Here is a 19,991-nt window from a genome sequence, read left to right as displayed (position 1 = left end):
TCAGCTTTATATAGTAACTAAAGCAGCTTCTCTCGTAGCCACCATAGAAAAAGTACCACCCTGATTTTCACCCCAGCATTTGTAACGAAGTCGGTAATCTAATAGAATATCAAACGGAATTTAGAAGAGTACTAAAAATTTTACAAACATTGCTCGCATGTCCGACAATAGATGAACTTAAAAGCCGATGTTAATTGAATTGGCTTCAGATTGCAGGATGCCGCCAGTGCAGTGGTAATTGTGTTAGCAGCAAACATGTACCCAACCTCTCAACTGCTAACAGGCCATTTAATTTGTCTACTTTTTTAATACTACTTGTGAGTAATACTCGATAAAACAGTTTCGAAACCATATATTGAGTACGAAAAATATATTTGTTGTGCTCAATAATAATTAACAATGGTTACTGTTAAATATTTGTATTTTGTAAAAATAACATACCGATTTAAAAGACCGTGCCTATCTAGTTCTTCTCTTCCGTTCTATGCCGTTTGCAGAAATGGCAGTAAATGTGATTTTAAAACCATATTTTTTTGTTGTTTATTAAGTTACCTATATAAATGATATCTTGATGTTCAATTAAATAATCTTTATTGTTAAATTTCTGAACACGTACTGTACAATTTTTTTTTAAAGAAGAAAACACCTAAATAATAAGGTCATTAACAGGATCTTTAGGTAAAATAAAGTGCCTAGTGCGCATACTAGGATTGTATATAGGGCAAATAAGCCTACGGCAGGCATGCCATTCTTCTAGCCATCAAGGGGATGCGGATTAAATTTTGACTTTATACGGATCCTACGTTGATGAAATGAGGCAGGAGGAACCTATCTTGATAATTATCTTAGCCCTTACGATACGAAGTATTGCTTGTAAAGTCAAAGCAAATTCAAACTAAAAGTTCCTTTATTATACTTTACTTTAAATTTATCAATTTACGTTTAAGTAATAAATAAAATCATGTGCAGCTAAATGTATGAAGGTAATGGAATAAAAGTGCGAATGAAGCTAATCTTGTTTCATGTTTGCATCCGACAACGGGCTTCGTAAATGGATAATAAAATGAACATGCATTATATACCGTTTTTACATAATACTAAGGGATTATGAACGTAAAATTGTTGCTGTTTTTGTAATATTTTATGGTTGTTTGTTGGTTGCTTCAGTTTCAGCTCATGTCAAGTAGTAATTTACCCCAGTTGGATGTATCATAGGTTTATTTATGACCCTTGTGAGGAAAAAAATAATGTTACCAGACTTCAATATATTTACTAAATATCAGGAGAATCGGTTATACTAATAATTAAAAGTCTGGTAAGTAAAGATACTTGTTATAAATTTTTTATAAACTTTGTTGAAAGAACCCCCGATCTTTGACCTCAAAGTTTTGTCGGTCTTAAACTTCGCTTACCCCGATTTAGATTAGAAAACAAATAGTAAGTGGTCGGGACAATTAAGAAGTACTACAGATCATAAACTAAAGTTAAAGAAAAATTGCGATCTTTATCTTAGACCTGAAGAGATGCTTGAGTTTTTCTCTTATTCACTTCAATAGGGAGAACCAATTATAAGTTGTAAGTAATCCTCTTATCAGAAACTCTGCGAGTCGGCGCTACCCGCCACTCTGAATATAATTCACTTTATCCATATTCAATATCAGATCGTGCGACGGCGAGCAAATAGAGCGATCCAAGTGAGAATTATTATTGGATAAAGCCCGCCTCTTTTCTCCTTGTCTATTTTCAATGTTCGCTCGAGTGTGATAATTTACGTGTTATATTCGATATTGCGCTGGAAATGTGTTGTTTATTATGTCTTTATTGGCTCTTCATTCTGACTTATCGGAAGTGCGAACATAAAAATAAATATTCACGTTTTTCCCTTTCAGAATGTCAGCTTGTTAGTTTATTAAGCCGTATTGATGCTTATTAGATTTTTCTACATCAATGAGTTCGTAGACGAGTTTGAATTAATGAAACTCCGCGTTCAAAACTCAAACGCAGATTCTACGTAATAACTGGGTAATACTGAAAATGTTTAGGAAAATGAAAAACGGCTTAATGTAGAAAGTTGCCATTACTTTTATTATTTTGCGAAGTAATCTCCGTTCCTCTCTACACATCGTCACATTCGATGTAACCACTGGAAGAGCAGTGGGCACATTCTTCCTAACGCTTTCATCGCATCTTCAGGGCTCGTGAAACGAATTCTCGAATTTTATCTTTAGTTCTTGGGAATAAATGATAGACGCAGAGTTCCAGGTCAGGACTGTAGGGTGAATGAATCTTGACACCTGCCATATTCAAATATTCAACAGTCCGTTTTGCAGAGTGCGCGGCATTGTCGTGGTGAAGAAGGACCCTGCTTCGAGGGCACTGCTGTCTTCCAAGGCAACAGGCAAACAGCGATTGACATACCAGTCTACAGTAACCTTCCATCTTCTAGCACAACTGTCGCGAAATGACTTTTCCGACTAAAGAATGAGGCAATCATCTTTACTTCTTCCTTCTTTACCTTAGGTGGCGGATCCTCGAAAGGAAACACCCACTGAGCTGATTGTCGTTTGGTTTCGGGTTCGTAGTAATATATTCAGCTTTCCTGTGACGATATCAAATACAGCATTTGAGTCACCGCCGTTGAACTTATCTAACATTTGGCGACACCAGTCCGTGCGAAGGTGTTTCTGGCCGTCGGTTAAAGTACGAGGAATCCATCTGGTACAAAGTTTCCTGACGCCTAAATGTTTGTGTAATATTTTTTGAACTTGACTCATACCAATGCCTAGGCTTGCCCGTATCTGCTGATAGGTCACGCTCTTATCTTCCTCTATCATACGTCCATAAAGGATGTCCCTCACGCGGATCATCATTGAGATTGCTACGTCTACGCATAAACTCGTTAAACCAATTGTAAATAGTGGCACGAGATGGGACTTCATTAAGAAATGCTAATCGCAGCCTATTATGTCTTTTTGTTGAGTAAACCCACAACGAAGGTCATAATAAATCATTAACCGTAATTTTTTTGGCGTTTTCACGTGTAACATGAGTTTTTGATTTGCCGCCAATTTACAAAAACAAATGACAAATGAATACTATATTAGGTTACCAAAGAGTTCTAAAATTGAAATTAAAAAAAATGTTTTCATTAGCAATGTTTCTAACTATATATAACTACAGTTCTAAATATTTTCAGTGTTACCTACGTAATGGAGACGTAATGCATTTGACTCGGAGGTCAGGGAGCCGGTTTCAAACCCCGGTAGTAATCATTGTTTTTAATTGCAATGCATTGATTAATGATTCCATAAGAAAAGTGTTCAATGAAAGAAATGGAGAAATTACTCTGACCAATGTTTTTATTCGGTATTTCTCAATATCTTATAGTAATATGACAGCATATGGACGCATATTTTAGTTGTTTTGTTTTGAAAACAATTCAATACAGCGTTGAGTTCTCTATTGTTCGCATTTATGCCCTGAGTGGCTCTTGATATCTTGTATCACGATGATCAACCTGAATTTAACCTGATTATTACAGAAAGTACAAATGAATATGTTTGCACGTTGTAAATATTGTCCATTTGTTGTACAAGGTATGTCTCTGACGACGTTTTAAAATAAATAATACACATTTTATTTCCATACAAGTGCAGTTTAATAGTTTATCTTCTAATAAATGTTAAATACGTAATCAGAAATACGCAAATTATTTTGTGCTTTTAAATTTTCATATGCCTCAACATATTGTAGAATGAATAGGCGGACGCCATTTTCTGCAAATAGTTTTTTTTATATGCATCTAAAAAGTGATACTTAAACCAAAATTGTTTTTTAAAATTAAAAGTTGGTATCTTTAAAATATTCTCTTCTATCTTTAGAATATTATTGCTGTTAAGTTTCATTAGTCCAATCAATGTTAATTTTAATTTCTCGCACCAAATTCGGTGTACAAATTGAAAAAAAAATGATTTTTATCGGTATACAAATTCATACATTAACACATTTTGCTTACATTCGAAAATGTTTCGATTGAAACCTCTTCGAATCCTGAAGCTTTTATGGGCAATGGTCTCAACGATCGTTGCATAATAAGCACTATGTATGGACGAATGACTGGAGTCGCATTCCAAAATGGAATATTCCAGCACGCGTAGCAAATAGAACTAACCTGAAAAAAAAGTACTAAAAAGTAAATTGCAAAAAGGTTAGTCGACATCATACGAGGAACATTCAAAGGGGGAATGCTTCCAGTATCTTTTGAACCTTGCCTACGGACGGAACGGACTCTTTTAAATAATATATTTTAAGGTTATTTATTGTTTTTGTTATATTTATGTTAGCAGTTATTATGTTATTTTTATTTTATATTGAAATTATTTGTTTTACTAACATAATAAATAATGTGAAGAGTTTTATGTTGGCTTTCACAAGCACGATAAACGACAACCCTAGAAGGGTTGTATAAAATAACCAGTGGCACTACAACCTTTTAGGTCTTGGCCCCAGATTTGTCTATCTGTGCCGGACACACGCCATCGACTTTTTGGGTCTTAGGCATGCAGATTCCTTACGATGTATTTCTTCAATTTACGAGATCTAATAAACTTGGTTATGTCAAAGAAACACTTAACTTACCTTTATAGAAAGGAAATTGCACAAAAAACTTGGAATAAATACTGATATAATAGTTGCAATACATAATATTATTAATATACCATTAATTTCTCCAGTTTTTTCCATAATCTGTAATAATATATAAAATATAACTGGTAATGTTTACTTGATTTTCTGTTGGAAGTGTAATTGTTAGTGTAGTGCGGCGTGCATAAGCTATAAGCGTTGTAACAAAAACAATGGTAACACTTGCAAATTAGCGTTTTTCTTGTATGTGAGCAACGGCTTATCTGTTTCGTAAGCTTTTATGTGATGCTTAAAGTTAGACGCTGACCTGATATATCAGATAATAGTGTTTGAAGACTGAAAATTAAAAGAACACGCTGCAACGCTAAGCATCCATTGTTTAAGCTTGATCGTAAAATATAAAGCGATTTCAAAGTTTAATCTGCATATAAACTTAACTCAAAATATCATAACAGATTTACAAAACAAAACACTAACTGTTTAGTATAAAGATTACCTCTAAATCGCAGAAAACAAAATAATATTTTCCCTATAGACGAGAACAGTGATTTTATTATTAAATAAAAATTGATACCATAAATTCTCTCAAGCTTTCTTTGCTAAGTGAATTAAAAAGCAGATAGAAAGTGAGACCTCGGTGGCACCGTAGGCGCTCAAACAAACGACGGGCGCGCAAACTTTTTGCTCAAACATTAATAATTTTGTATAGACTCGGGCGTAGCTGGACATGAGTCTGAAAAATAAAATCGGCATGATCTACTTTATTTACATATTGTGTAAATAAAAGTGTTTTTGTTCGTTACCAAAATTATATCATTTTTTATACTCCTGATATAAAAAGGCATTCTTAGAAATTGTTAATAACGCAGCTGATTTGACTATGACAGGTATGACGTATATAAGAGTCACAAAACTATGTTGAATCTGAGTATCTTGTAATTTTTCGCGCAAAATTGCGCATTTAGCTTGATAATAATGGTTGATTATGTGTAAAGAATTTATGAAGACACAATGGCAGTTACAATATTTTGTTTTTACTTAATTAACATCAAGATTTGTGACTACTACCAATAATAATAGTATTATTATGGTCTACAAAGACTAAATAGCAAAAAGGTTTGTCGACACAAAAAAATAGTCTAGCTATTCAAAGGGGGAATGCTGCCAGTATCTTCGGAACCTTGCCTAAAGGAACTCTTAATAATATATTTTAGTTATTATATTTTAAGGTTAATTATTGTTTTTTATATTGTGTTATATTCATTTATGTTAGCTGTTACTACAATCTTATAAATATATATATATATTTATATATATTAAAATAGATATATTGTAACGTATACTATGGAAAATTATATAAGACTAATTAGGTGAGCTAAAACGATTGAATATTAATTTATAAATAAAGGTTTTTTTTATACTAAAGGTTTAATTTATTTAAATTAACTTACTCTATCATAGACTTGTGAATTTTAACAATTTCCTGCATACGTTGTTTTAGCAAAGTTGAAAAATACAACTCCTCTTGTTTGTTGAGAGCCGGACGAATTCCATTCATAAGATCTTCAATACTCCAAATAACTAAGTCAGCCTTGGTAGCTATTTCGCCTATCCACAATATTTGGATCTGCATCATAACTGTTAAACTATTGTTAGTTTATTTGTTCGTAAAAAGTTACTCACAATGAGATAAATTAAATATATTTTCTCGATAGACAATTTAATTTAATTCTAAAATACTTACATATAAAATTTAAAGCATATGTCACGACACAGATATTTGAATATATAAGACATACTTCATACAGTGGTGACTTCCCAATATCGACGTGAGGGGCCCAGATCGGAAAAGGCAAGGGTCGTGTACCATTTTCAGAATCATGAGTCTTTAAATACCATATCAATGATGCTATCGAAAATGTCATCATTCCCAATGCAATGCAAACCAAAAAAACTATGCTGATTTGACAGATTTTCCAGATTTTAAGTTGGTTTTGAAAAAATCTTTCCCTATAATAAAATATATTAAAGTTTTAATAAATCTTACCTCAGAAAGAAAAACATTGCAAGGACCGCAAGCTTTAGATTATAATTAAAACAAATGCCGCGTTGTTTTGTTTTAAAGATTATTTATTTAAAGAAAAAAGTTTCGATAAAATTTGTAACGCCTTAAAAGTGTTACATTTTTTAAGGAAGAGCTGGGAAAGATCAAGTTAAATTACCTATTTGTGTGAAGGTCACTCAAGTAGGTTTTTATACTAACCCGAAAATCTAATAATTGCAACACATAATTAGATTCATTGCAACATATAATATAAACAAATATTAATAATACAAATTGATAATTTGGTAGATTAATTTGGTGTTACTTTGACTTTTGGAAATAGTAGTTTTTCGGATTAAGAGGACTCACTTGAGACAAAATCAGTCTTTTATATGTTTTCCTCACGCCAACCGCTTACAGGATTGCTCCGTGTTCCAGAGTTACAGATTTAGTTAAGTTTACAAAATGAACCTGTATAAACCTCAAACAGCTAATAAATATTTCCGTTCCTTATTAGTTTTACCTTGCAAATAACTTACAGTTTTATATTTATAAATTCTTACATGTCTTTAATAAAGGAATAAAATAAAAGACATCCACTGGTCTCTATTAAAAACACAAACTGAAGATGTACCTGTATATCTTCCCTTTGTCACACACATATTGAAAATCTTCCCTGACAATTTGTAATAAATTGTGATAGTCTGGCAAATTGAAAACAGTGCATGACATAATCAAAAGCTTGTAAATCATAATCAGAAAATAAGTTCCCGCCTCTGTCATATATGGGAGATCGCGGGTATCAAGTCCATGGTAAACCCCAAATTTTAATAGGGTTATTGCACTCAGACCGCAGAAAAGTATTAAAGCTTTCAGCAAATATCTGTAATATTAAGTTAAGTTAAAATAAAAGTGAAATAATTTGTTATTTACAACACGGTTTAAGCCAAATAATAATATAGAAACCGATTACAAAATGCACAAAATTAAAAAATCACATCATACAAGTTATCTTAAACCAAGACCCAATCTTTAATGGAAATAATAATAATATCCATTTTTTTTACATTCCAATATAACAAAACAGGAGAAAAAATGTAAGTAAAAGAAGACAAGAGATGTAAATGGGTGTCGTTACTGCTAAAAGCAGTAACTAATCAAAGAATATAAAAACAACTACGAAATGTTATGCCTGCATAGTAAGCAACTTATTCAGAAAAGCTTTCCTAAATAAGCTTTCGATTACGTAAGCAATATTTAATGTTCCAAGACTAGATATAGATAAAGTTAAAAGTAATTAAACATATTGAATGTTTCGTTATATTAAAGTGCTTTAAATAAAACTAAAAAAATGCTTACGTCCATTTAGGTATTGCCCCATCCCAAACTTGAAAAGCTTTAAGAAACATGTAGCAAGTTTTGTGAAATTCAAAGGGATCGACGTAGCCGGTAGAAAAGTCGAAATTTTCCTTGTTATAAAACCTTTTTACTTTCAGCATGATTAAATTTCTTGATATTGATAAAATAATCAAAACGAAGGCGACACATAAGTCAAACACATGTACTAAATCCTATATTTTTGATTAAACACAATCTATGAAACTATTTTATGACACATGTGTTTTATTAAATTTATTTTATTTATAAATCAGTTTGCCGTTCGAATCCCAGCTGAATGTATCTTATCCACTAATATATTCGTTCTCTTACAGTAACGCGATACTCGTTAAATCCAAAAACCAACGATGTTTGTTATAGAAAAACGAGTTATAGAAAAGTGACCATTACCTTGCCTATAAAGGCAAAACATAATTATCAACAAAACAGATGCAAAAATGTAAGACGACTTGAAAAATCGTCACAGCTCCCATTGGAATTTTTGGGGTACTTGCAAGCATATTTATACATGTCAAAATATTTATTTAAATTGATTCAGAGGGAAAACTGTTTTAAATATCACTTTGACCTTAATATTGTTTGGTAAAATAAACTAACAACGACGAATATTCATTAAATATTAATTAATTTTAAGAATCGTGCTAAATGATTATTCTAGAAGTCCTAGTCTTCACTAATACGCGAACGATATTTCTAACAATAATACGTTGAGGCTACTAACGACCGTGACAATTTGCTCAAATGTCTTGCCTTTTATTACGAACACATTTTCCGGATAATAATTTCTCAGCCAAATTGTAGCTGTTCATAGCCTGGAGCCTTGTACAAAGTAGTTGTAAAAATGTTCTTTCATTGCAATTATGAAACATTAATGAATAGCGACCTAACTTTAGACACTGTAATAAAAAGTTGTACCTTGTGAAAGATTTATACTCTGTCTTTTGTGATTTTTCATAACGACGTTCAACAGGAATTTATTTTTTCTAATTGATTTCTTTTATGTAGACATTCTATCGTTTTCAATTTAAATTCGTCGTAGTTTATTTAAAAAAAAAACAAAACACAACAATAGCTAACTTTTTGTTTCAAGTTACATGAAGAGTTTTTTCTAGTTGGAACCTACAAGATACAATCGGGGACATATATACAAGGACTGATTATACTAGTCAGGACTACACATACGTAACATAACAATCATTCGTGAAATCAATACGCTATTAGTTTATTTATACACTATATGACTACAAACTTACAAAGCTTAGAAACTTACAAAGCTTAGCTTAGATACAAATTGAACATCTATTTACTACGTAACTTCCTTAAATTCGTCAGATAGACAGCAAATGCAACTAAACACCCATCACTTTAATACAAAGAGCAGTTAAATTACATTGAAACAAATTGCATTGTAATAGTACGCGTAGGGTAAAACTGAGGGCGAGAGCGCAGCGATTTCGCTTCACCACTTTGACTTAAAGTCAAAAGTCTTCGCACAGTGCGTCCTAGCAGTGATGAATTATGGCTCTGACACTTACTTCAAGCCTGATACACAATTACAAAACGTTCTCGTTGGTGATTCTCTACACAGTTTAATTAGAAATGGTAGACATCTGTAGAAGAACTAACTGACACTAAGTCACTGACATAGCAAAAGGTGCGTATACGCTTAGATTTCAATGGGTGCATGAAGAGCGGATGGTTGATGGGGAAAAAAATCTAGAATGGAGACCGAGAAAAAGGCAGCAGAAAACCTGTAAGGATGGAGGAAAGGCGTTGGATGCAAAACACGAGGAACAGATCATACTGAAAATTAAGGGGAGAGTCCTATGTCCAGCAGTGGTCGTCAACAGGCAGGTAATTTTCTTTTCTCAAAAGTCGCAAATACCACTTGTTGCGATCGTGATTTGTCTTTTCTCATAATCTTCTCTTAAGATGGAGTTCCATACGAGTGTTGTTTGGGTTTCTAAGTAATGAAAAATTTACGACGAAGTGATAAAATTGATTGTGTCTAATGCAATTTCTTATGTGTGACATAAGATTTGGGAAACATAAGTAATTTTTTTGAATAAAAATGCAAGTCAACAAAGAACCTGATAACTAATTGTTATTTTAAGTTTATTATAGGTTTTTATATAATTCTATTTCTATATTTGCGTGTAAGTACTTTCACACAGTTTTTGTAGGTATATGTTAATTCTATACAGCCTCTATCAGTATGGCCACAATCTAAAGTCGAACACTTACAACTCGCTAGACGCAGCTGGTCGCCGTTAAACCATGGCTTTATGTTACCAGCATTTCTATTAGAGACATAATTATTATGTTAGCTCCAAATTTGTGCTCTTGAAATTGCTCCAGTTACGACAGGTAAGCTGAATGTAAGAAATATTGGCAATTCTAATGCTGCGCCACGTTTATTTACTCAAAATTGATACTAAATAAATTGCAAACAACTTCTATTGGAATAATATACGAATTAACATAGAATTAAATACATATAAAATTTTCTGAGTTTTCGAGGTCGAGGGTGAATGGCGGCGAAAGTAAGCGTGTACTTTGTTACGCTTTTACGCTTAAACAACAGTTTTCTATGACTTTTAGAATCAACGATTGGTTAATTACCGATATACATATAAGTTATTTTTCAATACTGCATATTGCTCTCCAACAGTTGATCATAGACAGTTGATTATAGTGTTATAAATACTGACTTTATTTTTAAGTTTTAAAAAGTTTACAGTTTCTGTGTTTCGGACACGACACATTTTTAGCAACAATCAATTTATAGTTTCGGATTTCTAACTAACCTAACTTCTATACTTTAAAAACTAATTTCTTTTTTTTTGTTAACAAATTATATATATACATTTTTGTAGTACTAATTGTACATAAAAGAAGTCGAAAGGTATAATAACACTCCTACAAAACAAAAGGAAAAATCCTCTAATGCTTTATTTATTAGTCTTGATGTTCGAAAGTTGGGTCCGGAAAGAATAATATTACCGTAACGGGAGACTTGATTGATTGTAATCCCCTACATCAATGGCTGCTAATTTGAGATCTTACGCTTTTGGCCAAATAAGTTGCTTCGTTAATTCTTCATCCTCTTGGGCTTTCTCAAGTTGTGGTACTCGAGGAAATGTTAATGTTTTTACTACTATATTATGAAGGAGTGGGTTAGAGAATTATTTATGATTTCTGTTTCTATTATATTCTACAGTTAACTTTACATGTTCTGATTCGTCACAGATCTGAGTACTATGTTATGAATTATATAAATTTAACAATGATATATATGTTAAAGATGATAGTTATATACTTGTTTGAGATGTTTCATTTGTTTTACATTTTGAGGGTAGAGGCCGATACATAAACGTTTTGTTATCAGTTGAAAGTATTTATGTAAAATAAAAATTATATTACGTTTAAAAATATTTTTAATTGCATTACATTACGTTGAATTACTCTCTATTCATATCTTGTTTGTTGAAAACAAGTATATTTATTTATTAACAAAATTCGTTAGGTTCTTTTTAATTTAATAAAAACTAATTAAATTCATTCTTAGAGTGGTTAAAATCTACAACCCAGTATCAAACATATGCTTGGAGGCTCGAAAATTCACAGTCCAGGAAATCTGAGCAGAGGCACGTAAATTAAGTTGAAAACGGGCTCAGTGGTGGAGCGAAGGTGGGAAAGCTCAATTATATGCTGGGGGCCGGATGTGAAAAATTAATGTGCTCCGTACTCACAGTTCGTACTATTAGCAGTAAAGCCAATTAACGGTCGAGCTCGTACGTATTTTATACACTCGTAGTTTTTGCTTGGTGCAAGAGTGCGACTCGACCCTGAGGTCAAATTCCCGTGCACTAATGGATTTTTCTGTCTATACGCAAAATTAACACTGAACGCGAAAAAAATATCCTGAAAAAACAGCATATCTTCGATCAAAAAATCGTATATTAGACTAATCAAAAAAACAGATGCATATATCTCAGGTCAAGACCAAGGTTGTAGGAAGCCTAGTTATCCTAAGGTATGCAGTTTTATACATTTACCGGCTGCTTTGAGTTTGTGTATGTAGTAATATATATCTCATTATTATTTCTGTAAATAAAAGAATTATTACGTGATCTTATAATTTGGTTTAAGATCTTAATGTACTAGCCGAGAGGATTTTGGGTTGTTTGGTGGGCAAACAGTGTTTTTCGGTATTGAGGTGGATAATTATTTACCATTGTACTCAAGACAGTCAATGTGTTGTCACAACTGTGTTACTGATAATAAACTATTTTGTAGAGGGTACTTATATAGTTCCTAGGTACTAGGTACGTTTGCGGGTAGGAGAATGAAAGGTGAGACTAATTGTTACAATTCATATATTTAATGTTTAAAGCTTTAAATAAAGAGTTTAACAGTAGAATCTTCTTGTTAGATTTCGGATGGACTACAAATAAATTATCATAATTCAGTGATACCGCCTCCTTGTATATATAACATAATCAGAAAGTCGAGATGCAGTTCCCGTTGGTTGATCATCTGTTTGGGTGTAAAATGAATAAATGACACATTGAATAAAATTTACACTGAACGAAGTATTACGGACTACAAATACAGTTTGTGATATCTGCCCATATGTAGAAGCTATGATTTTTAATAGACAATTTCGTATATACCACTGTTTGAATACTTCAGACTATGGTTATAATATGCCGCAGAGGCTGGTAACAGAGACCGATTGCCGGCTACCGGGGGTTTTACTGCCAATTATATCATAACATGTATTACATGCCCAATTATTATTACGGTTTATGATTTCGTTCGGAAATAGGCTCGTATAAAAGATATTTTAGTTTTGATTTTGATGAGGGTATTTCTAGAAAAGCCTACGATTTCAATTTGTGACAATATATACTATATATATCATATGGAAATTGCATACGCGTCAGGGTAAAAAAGTCGTTTAAATAAGACTTATAGTGTTCTCCTAAGTATGTAACCAACGTGTTAATTACGTCGGGTAATTAATGAATATAGCGCCACTTAAATAACATTCAACTATTAACCCACACAATCACAAATTACAGCATTAAAATATAAAACAGTAAGCCCATTTTAATTTTGTTACTATGTATAGTTCCGATAACACAGCTTATCTTAAACAGCAGTTAAACATATTCGCGTATATAAGCTCATGAGACGAGTTTGCGGAAGCATGGAGCACACAATTGTTCAAAGTTAGCGTAATGAATACGTGACTTATCTATCAGTCGCAGGCTGAAGAGGTATCACACTCAACAGCTTGCCCCCTTTCAGTCGAACTTACCCTGCTGACACGATTCGTTTATTATCATATTAATACTAAATTATTAAACTTAAAAAAATAAAAATGCGCCTATCTGGTACCTAACCCGCATTGTTAACAAATTACTAGTAAACTAAAGTTTAGTTTTTTTAATAAAGTTTATGCCATAATTGTCATGTATTTTAGAATAGCTTGTAATATATGCTGTAGAAAATGCATTATATATGATGTAGTGTACTTTAATAAATAAATGAAGCTCGTCGCTCCAACAATTTAGTATTTTGTTTATTAAAATTAAAGGGCGCATGATAGACAATTGCTTTAAAAAGCAAAAGATCCAGCCACTTCCTAACATGCGTTTTCCGACCTCTTTTATATGTAGCCTGGAGCTGTAATTGAAGAAAACAATTTAATCATTTTGGGTTATCTATTATGTGATACAAAACATTACAAATTCTTATGTAGCCAAGTTCACATTTCAAGGATTGTCATGCTTGCTAAAAGTCATTCCTTGTCCATGCGACGGGTTGTCTCTCTCCCTATAATATGGCGAGTGGGCCGATGGCTGGCCACGCATGATACTCGTGAACGGGTGCTACTTGTGGTGACTGGTCGTACTTGAATTCGTGTATGCAGTGATGTTAGTTATATTTGACTATGTATTTGCGTGTTGTTCCCACGACAATGTAGGTGCGTGCTCCTATTTCAGCATGCCTCCTGCTGATGTCATGTGGAACATGGTGTTTTGGTTGCAGTTCCTTACAAACTATATGTAATATAAAAAAAACTTGGCGATTAAAAATAATGGTGGAGAGTTTATTGCCCGTTATTCTCTTCCGTTCTACGCCCTTGATTTGAGAACTGGCAATAAATGTAAAATTATAAGCATTTAATGTATATTTCCTTTTTATTGACGTTCATAAGTGTCATTGTGTTACCTACATGAATAAATTATTTTTGACTTTGAGCATATATTTTAGAATTAAGGTATTTTTAAGGCTTTAAAAATTCAATAAATATTCTGCATAATGTGCACCATTGAGGAAGACTTCACATATAACATACAAAAATAAGAAACCTCTACAAGGTAAAAAAGCATGAAAGGTTAGTATTATACCGTAGTACGAATTTTACTCAAGAACCAACTTGAATCAGTAGCATTTAGCTAATGGTAATTATAAACGAAAATAAAAAAGTAAAAACCTGGTATTTGATGAGGACTAAGTATAGTTGAGCATTAAGTAAAAGCTCCGACGCGCTGTCTCGTGGGAATCGTTTTCTAGAAAAAAAGCACCAACTCTCAATTAACGTCTTTAGCGAGTCTTACGATTTAGCGTCTCATTAATGCTCTTTAGATATACTTACATTTAGTTTAATCTGTAACTTAGCTTATATGAATGATCACATTTATGTTATTTATGTGTTTAAGATATTTTCTACTTGCAGTAGTTTAAAAGGAAAAATATCTATTAATACACTATCTAATATGAAATGACTAAAATTGTTAAAGAAAATATAATATCATTAATATTGTGTATATATGTATTTCTAACCACGAGCTTCGAGCTTTTAAGAAAAAAGAGTAGTCCAACAGAAACCTGGAATAAAAGGGATTGCGTCGAAGGAGGTGAGGATGCTGACAAAATATGTAAGAAATTGGAGGAGGCCTTTACTACATAGGAGCTCATGTACTAATGTTAATCATAATATATAATAACAGTGTTATTTATTATTAATTATATGACATATATTATATACATAACATAATTTATGTAATCGACTACTCGAATAAAGGATATTTTTTGTATTTTATCATATATATATTTAGCTACGTTTGCTTGTATATTTTTCTGTGTAAATACTTTATGACCCGTCGTACAGTCGAGAAGATCCTGCTTAAGTTATGGCATTGGCTTATGAGAAGGTACCTTTTCATCCAAGTGTACCGAAGTAACCAGAAAATCGTAACACAACTTGTTTAATAAAAGCAGAAACTAGAAATTCCTTCGATGCAAGGACCAATTGCGTACTGAATCAAATATCGTCCACTTTACTTCACTTTGGAGTTGTTATAACGGCATGTCTTTGAGCTTGTCTCAAGTGGATTCCCTATAGGAGATATAACGGTTAAAGACAAGGAAAAGTTGTTTTTCCATTTCTTAGTACTGTTTGTATTACATCGTAGACTTTGAAGCTTGAAGTATTGCTCTAGGTATATATGTAACTTTATAACAAGGAGACTAAAGATGAGCTACAGAACATTTTACCGTTAGAAAATGGCTAACCAGCTATTTCAATGCCTTGAACAGAGTCCCTCACAATATTAAGAATAGTGGCCCTCACAACAAACGCAGTTTTGTTCTAGCTATTCTCTGTCTCAAATATGTATTATAATCAATAACTGCAAAGAATCTGATTTTTATTTTTATTAAAAAAAAAGTTGCGGGAGGTGTAAATACTTCTTTACACCCCTCGAAACCCTGAATCGTATTATAAATAAATAAATAACTATTTAATAGGTATCTTAAAGAATAATCAAAATCCAAAAGCATACCAGCTGATTCACAACGTCAAACAATGCAAAATAGAAAATTGCATTATCTACAAATTAAAAAAAATGCATTTGTATATTATTCATTTTCAAGCTTGTTTATTTATGTGCACCGTTTTCTTTATTTTACCTGTAAATTCACATAGGCTAAAGAATTCCGTGAATATTTAAGACCTATACCGCACTTAAGTCAAAACGTGAAGCAGAAGGACGCAGGTGGAAATTCTTAAAGAGAAACATGCTCCTGGCTGTTTCGACTCCAAGCACTTATATATTACCATAATAGCTTTTTAGTGTAAAAACAAAACTATACGATAGATATTTAATAAAAAAATTAATGACTAAGCTCCTAGTAGCTAGTAGGTATACTAGAAGATTCGATTTTTCTCAGTCACATTCTGGAGCTGCATATACGCGTCTAATACTCATAAGTGTTTTATTTCATGTTAGAGATAAGCTGAACTTAAATTATGATTGAAACTCAAACACAAAATAAATTCATTCATTTAGTTAAATAAGTACACTTATGAACGTCAGAAAAAAAGTAATATTAATTGTAAATTTACATTTACTGCCAGTTCGCAAGTCAAGGGCGTAGAGCGGGCGAGAAGAACTGGCAAGAAACTTTTGAAAGTAATAATAATGAAGTCCACTACTATCAACTATTTTCAAATCTCAACGTTACAATGCGCCTTAGTTTGTTGTATATTAAAGCAGCTTCAAATTTTTCCTTAGTTTCCAGATGATACATTTCTGAACGCACGCATATACTTACATATTTGACAACCAATATATTAGGTCCTTACATATGAAATTGGCGTTTTGTCGTACTGGCCACTTTGACCTCAAATACCTCCTCTTTGGTTAGGAATTTCAAATTCAAATTTGTACAGCTATTTACTCATATCAGTATATTTACTCAAATATGTAAATATATATTTGTGCTTCGATGACCGTCATTCATTTGTTTTTTTCTGTTTGCGTAACTCATTTTACAAAATGGCAAACTAAAAGTATCGCATTATTTACGAGTACGAGTTCCGCCGTGGCACTAGTGCTGCGGAAACGACTCGAAGGGTGAATGATGTGTATGGCGGTCATGTTGCAAAAGAAAACACAGTCCGTTTTTGGTTCCAACGTTTTCGTTCTGGAAATTTCGACCTGCAGAACAAGTCCCGTGGACGGCCTGAGACCCAAGTCGATAATGAAGTATTGAAGGCTATTATGGAAGCGGATCCATCGCAAACCACGTCCAAATTAGCTGCAGGCTGCGGTTTTAGTGATAAAACTACTTTAATTCACTTGAAGCAAATTGGGAAGATTAAAAGGCTTGAAAGGTGGGTACGTCACGAATTGACTGAAGCAAACCGGCAAACGCGCGTCGACTGCTGCATTACAATACTGAACCGGCACAATAAATAAGGTATTTTAAACCCAATCATTACCTGTGATGAAAAATGGATTCTTTACGATAATCGGAAGCGCTCAGCGCAATGGTTGGATCCTGGCCAGCCAGCCAAATCCTACCCCAAGCGAAAATTAACCCCAAAAAAGTTACTTGTAAGCGTTTGGTGGACTAGTGCCGGTATTGTTTATTGCAGTTTTCTCAAATTTGGCCAGACTATTACGGCTGACGTCTATTGTCAGCAATTGCAAACCATGATGGAAAAGCTAGCGGCTAAACAACCTAGGCTGGTCAATCGCTCCACGCCACTGCTACTTCACGACAACGCTAGACCAAACACTGAACAACAGACGGCTACCAAATTAGAAGAGCTTCAATTGGAATGTCTAAGACATCCTCCGTACTCCCCGGACCTTGCTCCAACAGATTACCATTTTTTTCGAAATTTGGACAACTTCTTGCAAAGGGAAAAATTTAACTCTGATGGGGCAGTCCAAATCGCCTTCACAGATTTTATTTATTCCCGTCCGACTGTTTTTTTTAGTAAAGGGATCAATGAACTACCTATGAGATGGCAAAAGTGCATAGAAAACAATGGTTCATACTTTGATTAATTAAATATATTATATTTAAAAAGATTCGACTTTTTGTTCCTCCCATACAAAACGCCAATTTCATATGTAAGGACCTAATATATGTCTATCCTTGTAAGTAGTGATGTTATTCTACATTTTAAATTTTTGAGTAAATCATTATTTACAAAAAATCAACTTTGTTTTATAAATTAAGATTAAAAGTTACATATCAAATATTTAAATTATCTTAAGTATTCAGTTCCATTTCCCGCTACGTTCAAGCGAAACAAATCTGAACTTGGTTCTTTGTATTTGCCTCACGTGCGGGTACATCTTACCGGCTCAGTGTTAGCCAACAAATTGATATTTTTCGAACCCGCTCATGCTAAAATATACTCAATGTTATCTCAAATACCTATTTGAACTAAATTATATTAGGGTTGGTTGATTTTAAATGTTTAACAAGTATTATACTAAGATCCTGATTAGAACCTCGGTAAAGCATTTTTTCATACGGTAAAGTTTTAGAACGAAATATCAGAGTGTGATCAGGTGTGTCAGAAACATAACGCTTATGACCTAGAGAAAAATAATGAGTGAATCAGAAATCTGTGAAAAAGCCTTTAATGGCTTTTTGGTTTATTGTAACTGAATTATGATTGTTTCAAAAATAGATGAATTGTTTTAATTTTTTTATTCTAATCAATAGAACTTATGTATTCTCTACTAAAAACTAAAATGCAACTACATAAAAACTTTTTACCTATTCAATGATATCCGACTTATTATACAATGTCCTTAGTATTATAAAATTTTTACGATATTTAATTTTTCTTTCGCCAAAGCTATCGCCGCAACTCTATCAAAAGACAAAGTGAGCAATCTTTTCTATATTTGAAAATAAAAAGAAGATAGGATTTGCAATTAAATAAAATGATCTTATGATATTAGAATTACACAAATGTGTGTAATTGCGCTAAAAGAATAAATCTATCAAGACAAATTCCAAGAATAACAAAAAAACATCGCGCGAGTTATGTTCAGGCAGACCGAAAAGACATTAAAAAAAGAATTTATTTATTTATATGTCTTTACAATTTGAAATCTACTACAAGACTGATCTAAATCTAAATAATACGAATACAATAATAACTTTCAAATAAACTATAGTCGGCGAAATCGCTGAGTGCAACGTCAGCGATTACCAAGGGTTATGCCTTGGTAACTCCTCCGTCCTTCAGAGAGAAGCTGATTTTACAGCTTCCACCAGTGTCCTCACTGGTAGGCGTGATCTTCCGTGCGTTCTTGGTGCATCTGCTTGATAACTTTTTATACACTTTCCATGATACTGCACATATCAGTAATAGATAGAGGATGATAGTTGTCCAGCTTGGAGTTGCCATCATCTTAGGCCAATCGTTAATATCACCCTGCTTCTCCAGATCTTCAGCCTTGTCCAGTAATTGCCGAACGTTATCTAATTCCAGATCTTGCAATTTTACTTGATACCGCACGACATCCACAGGTGAGTCTTGTTTTTGGGGCAATGGTATTATTTCGTCTAAGTCCAATTTCGTGACATGTGACTGCAGCGTCATGTTCGCAACTTCTGCGCGACAATCTTCTGTTACGGTTATAAGATGGATTCCCGATGCACGATGGTAAGATGTGTTGGTCCCACATTGTGCTCTTACGATCTCTTCTCGCTTAAGTATGACCAGCCACGTGTTGTCCCGCGTTTTTTGGATTTTGCTGTCACCTAGTACCATCTTAACACGGCTGCAGTTGGCATTCTTGTGTTTTATGAGGTTGACGATGCAATCTTCTGATTTTGTGAAGGATTTCATTTGCAGAGACTCGCAGAGATGAACGCTCTCGGTGATCGACTTGCAGCTGTTGTCGAGGTATGCGTACTCATCGCTTCCAAGTGCAAGGAATTTGGATTTGGGTATAATGGTGAGGTACTCGGTATCAGGGATAGAATATAAATGAATAAGATCATATATACTTTTATCAATAGAAGGTATTTGTAAAATAAATGTTAATGAGTGCTTAGTACTATACGCTTT

General features: G+C 33.2%; 1 protein-coding gene across 1 annotated transcript; it reads right to left on the bottom strand.

Annotated features, from left to right (window-relative positions):
• Positions 1–3,722: 3,722 nt before the first annotated feature.
• LOC123720433 lies at positions 3,723–19,520 on the bottom strand. The gene is made up of 10 exons (XM_045677036.1): positions 19,352–19,520; positions 8,477–8,481; positions 8,048–8,259; positions 7,323–7,571; positions 6,389–6,654; positions 6,096–6,282; positions 5,278–5,377; positions 4,639–4,746; positions 4,016–4,171; positions 3,723–3,776 (listed from the first exon to the last, which is right to left on the bottom strand). Exons 1-10 carry the CDS (start codon positions 19,518–19,520, stop codon positions 3,723–3,725), a joined length of 1,506 nt encoding a protein of 501 aa, XP_045532992.1.
• Between the last annotated feature and the right edge of the window lie 471 nt (positions 19,521–19,991).

The sequence above is a fragment of the Pieris brassicae genome, chromosome 1 (genome assembly GCF_905147105.1).
Source record: "Pieris brassicae chromosome 1, ilPieBrab1.1, whole genome shotgun sequence".
NCBI classification, from domain to species: Eukaryota; Metazoa; Arthropoda; class Insecta; order Lepidoptera; family Pieridae; genus Pieris; species Pieris brassicae.
This window is presented reverse-complemented; position numbering and strand designations above follow the sequence as displayed.

Bases quoted from the DNA above. Each gene is read 5' to 3' on its own strand.
- LOC123720433 (XM_045677036.1), bottom strand. From the start codon at position 19,520: ATGACGCTGCAGTCACATGTCACGAAATTGGACTTAGACGAAATAATA. The intron at 6,283-6,388 runs GTAAGTATTTTA...ATAGTTTAACAG, and splicing joins ATATGCTTTAAATTTTATAT to TTATGATGCAGATCCAAATA. The intron at 4,172-4,638 runs GTAAGTTAAGTG...CTTTTTTTTCAG, and splicing joins GCAATTTCCTTTCTATAAAG to GTTAGTTCTATTTGCTACGC.